Source organism: Conger conger, chromosome 15 (genome assembly GCF_963514075.1).
Source record: "Conger conger chromosome 15, fConCon1.1, whole genome shotgun sequence".
Classification (NCBI taxonomy): domain Eukaryota; kingdom Metazoa; phylum Chordata; class Actinopteri; order Anguilliformes; family Congridae; genus Conger; species Conger conger.
Window position 1 is genome coordinate 34,447,056 of NC_083774.1, and position 2,500 is coordinate 34,449,555.

Below are 2,500 nucleotides of genomic sequence, written 5' to 3' on the forward strand. Positions count from 1 at the left end.
ACGAGCAAGACTTTAAAGCTGTGTTTCACCCTGTACTTTCAGGACATATGATTATGACAGCTCAACATGAGGTGATATAGCATGGTATTATGTGCCCAGAAAATAGGCATCTCTATAGCTAATATTTAATCCAACACCACTTTGCCTGTCCGTAATTCATATTGTTGACATACGGTATACGGTTGACATACATAAGGTTTTGTTGTTGGTATAGTCTGCTTTACGTCATAGTTAGGTCAGAACGTGCAACACTAAAGAATATTATCTCTTCACGCGCCGGTGGTCTCGAGGTATGATTCAAATTAAGCAAACACAACGATGCGTGACATTTTGGCCCACACAACACATATTCCAGCAATCCGCTGGAAGAATGAAACTTTGATCTAAAAACAATCATTTTCATCTGGGGATAGCTCATTTGTAAAATAATAACTAGGTTAGATGATTTACTTTACACAAAATATGTATTTGTCTATATAACATATGCCTATTTTATACGAGTTTGGTTCAAACATAAACCTCTGTCAAAAAATGTAGGCTATAGCCTAAGCACATGCAAGATTCTTTATAATGCGGAGTTACCCGTGCGTAAATTATTTAACCAGCACGTGAGTGCATTGAAACAATTAATTCGTGCTTATTTGAATCTCCTTTTAATTTCACAACAACCTTTGTGTTTACAAACCAAAATCCATCTAACACGTTTTTCTTCTCAGCAATTACAATGCAGTCGTCCATTGTTCCTTAGTTCTACACATTTGTTATAAATAACATTGCGAATTACGCATATACATTTGGAACACATAAGCATATAATTGAATGTTTTTTTCCAGCTTGTCAATACTATGTCTGGTGTTACGGACGGGATACGCATTTATATTCGGTTATTGAACAACTCTGTCAGACTACTGGTGAGTATTTTAGTGGCAAACTACGTCGCATGGTTCAGATATGCTTTAATTGATGTAACTTATTAGGCTACGCATGCGGGCGTTTTTTCTCGTCCTTTTAGCAAAGGGAATAACACGTTTAAGTATTGTGAAATGCACGTTTTCCTGAGTTTATTGGGTGAATGTGTAAGCGTTTTGAACTAGTTATACTAGCGACTCGCAGACAGGTGCGTTGTCCGAGTCCTGGCTGTGCATTGAGCTGAGTCCGGTGTCCGAGTCCTCGTCATTCGTGTCGCATTTCTTTGAAAGCCCCCTAGCCTGTTCCACCCATCCGGTGTTCGTCTCTAAAGAAGGCAACATTTCACTCTCGGTTACCGCAGAACCGCTTTCTGTGCCCTTCACCGACGGTTTCACAACTTCCTCTAAATCCAGAGACTCCACTTTTTCGAGCAAAACCTTTAGCTCGTTTACTTTCGCGTCCCACAGCTCCTGGCTCGTGTCCAAATCACCTCTAATAGCCTCTAAATCCGTGTTCAAGCGAAGTCCAATATATAAACTCGTGTCCAACTGCGTTTTGATTCTCTCTTCCTCCAAAAGCAACTCGTTATCCGATGAAATGTCAAGCTCTGGAGGGGGCACGTCTTTCTCTGTCACCTGGGTAGCTGTCGTTACCCTGATCGCGGGCTCCCCTACGCTGCCCTCTGCGTCTGCACTGGAGAGCTCGTCTTGCCGTCGCTTCATCCACCTTTGATTCAGCTCCTCCTGGATCTCCACTGTAATACTGTCCATGAGCGCCTCGTGCTCGGCCAGCTCCTCTTGCAGTCTAATGACCTCCTCGCATCTGCTGGCGTACTCCTCGAATTGAGCCAGAGCCTCCGCGGAACACGGCTTGCCGCTGTTCCCCTTTGACTCAGCCTCCGGCTTCCCTTCGACCAAGTATGTGTCCTGCACGTAATTGATCCCATGCCTTTTCATCCTGTCAAAGTGAACCTTCGCCTCAAACCTGTCGATGTCTCGGTCCAGTTCTTTAATCCTTTGAATCTGCTGACGGATGGTGTGGTCTTGCGATATTACCAGGTGCACTAAAGTTTCCATTTTCTCCACTGAAGACGCGTCCTTAGATAAAGCTTCCTCTCTCTTCTTATTGATTTTATCCAACTTTCTGAACGCCTTTCTGACAATACGCCGCTGCTTTTCCTGGGAGAAAGCCATCGTCGTCCTCGCTGTTCCCTTGTACACGCAAGGACTCTCTTTGCTAAGTACGACCCGCGCCTCTGCGCTCCGGGGACCGTTGTTAGGTAAAGACGCCGCATTTTTCACCAACACAAACCTCACATTTTCTTGTTCATCACCCCACGCTGTCCAGAGACGGAGGATTTTTGTTTTGTTCGGCAAAATCCTCTCAAATCCTCTCCATTTCTCCACGATGCAATATGACTGTGGAGAGCCGGAGAGCATAGCTGCAGATGCGCCCTGCTGTAAGTTCTGGTCTTCCAGCAGCACTCTGACAACATCGGCGCAGGTAGTGCGTCTTGACAGCCCAGAAACAAGCTTCTCCTCCCGGCAAACCCACACGGATATTTTGCATTCCTCCAACTCCATTTTTAGAT

General features: G+C 44.8%; 1 protein-coding gene across 1 annotated transcript in view; it reads right to left on the bottom strand.

Annotated features, from left to right (window-relative positions):
• Nucleotides 1-637: 637 nt before the first annotated feature.
• Nucleotides 638-2,500, bottom strand: part of LOC133111895 (ras association domain-containing protein 10-like) — a 2,108-nt gene continuing 245 nt past the window's right edge. The window contains exon 1 of the mRNA XM_061222533.1: nucleotides 638-2,500. This exon is cut by the window's right edge and continues 245 nt beyond it. Coding sequence (XP_061078517.1) covers nucleotides 1,095-2,492 — 1,398 coding nt within the window. The 5' untranslated portion in view covers nucleotides 2,493-2,500 and the 3' untranslated portion in view covers nucleotides 638-1,094.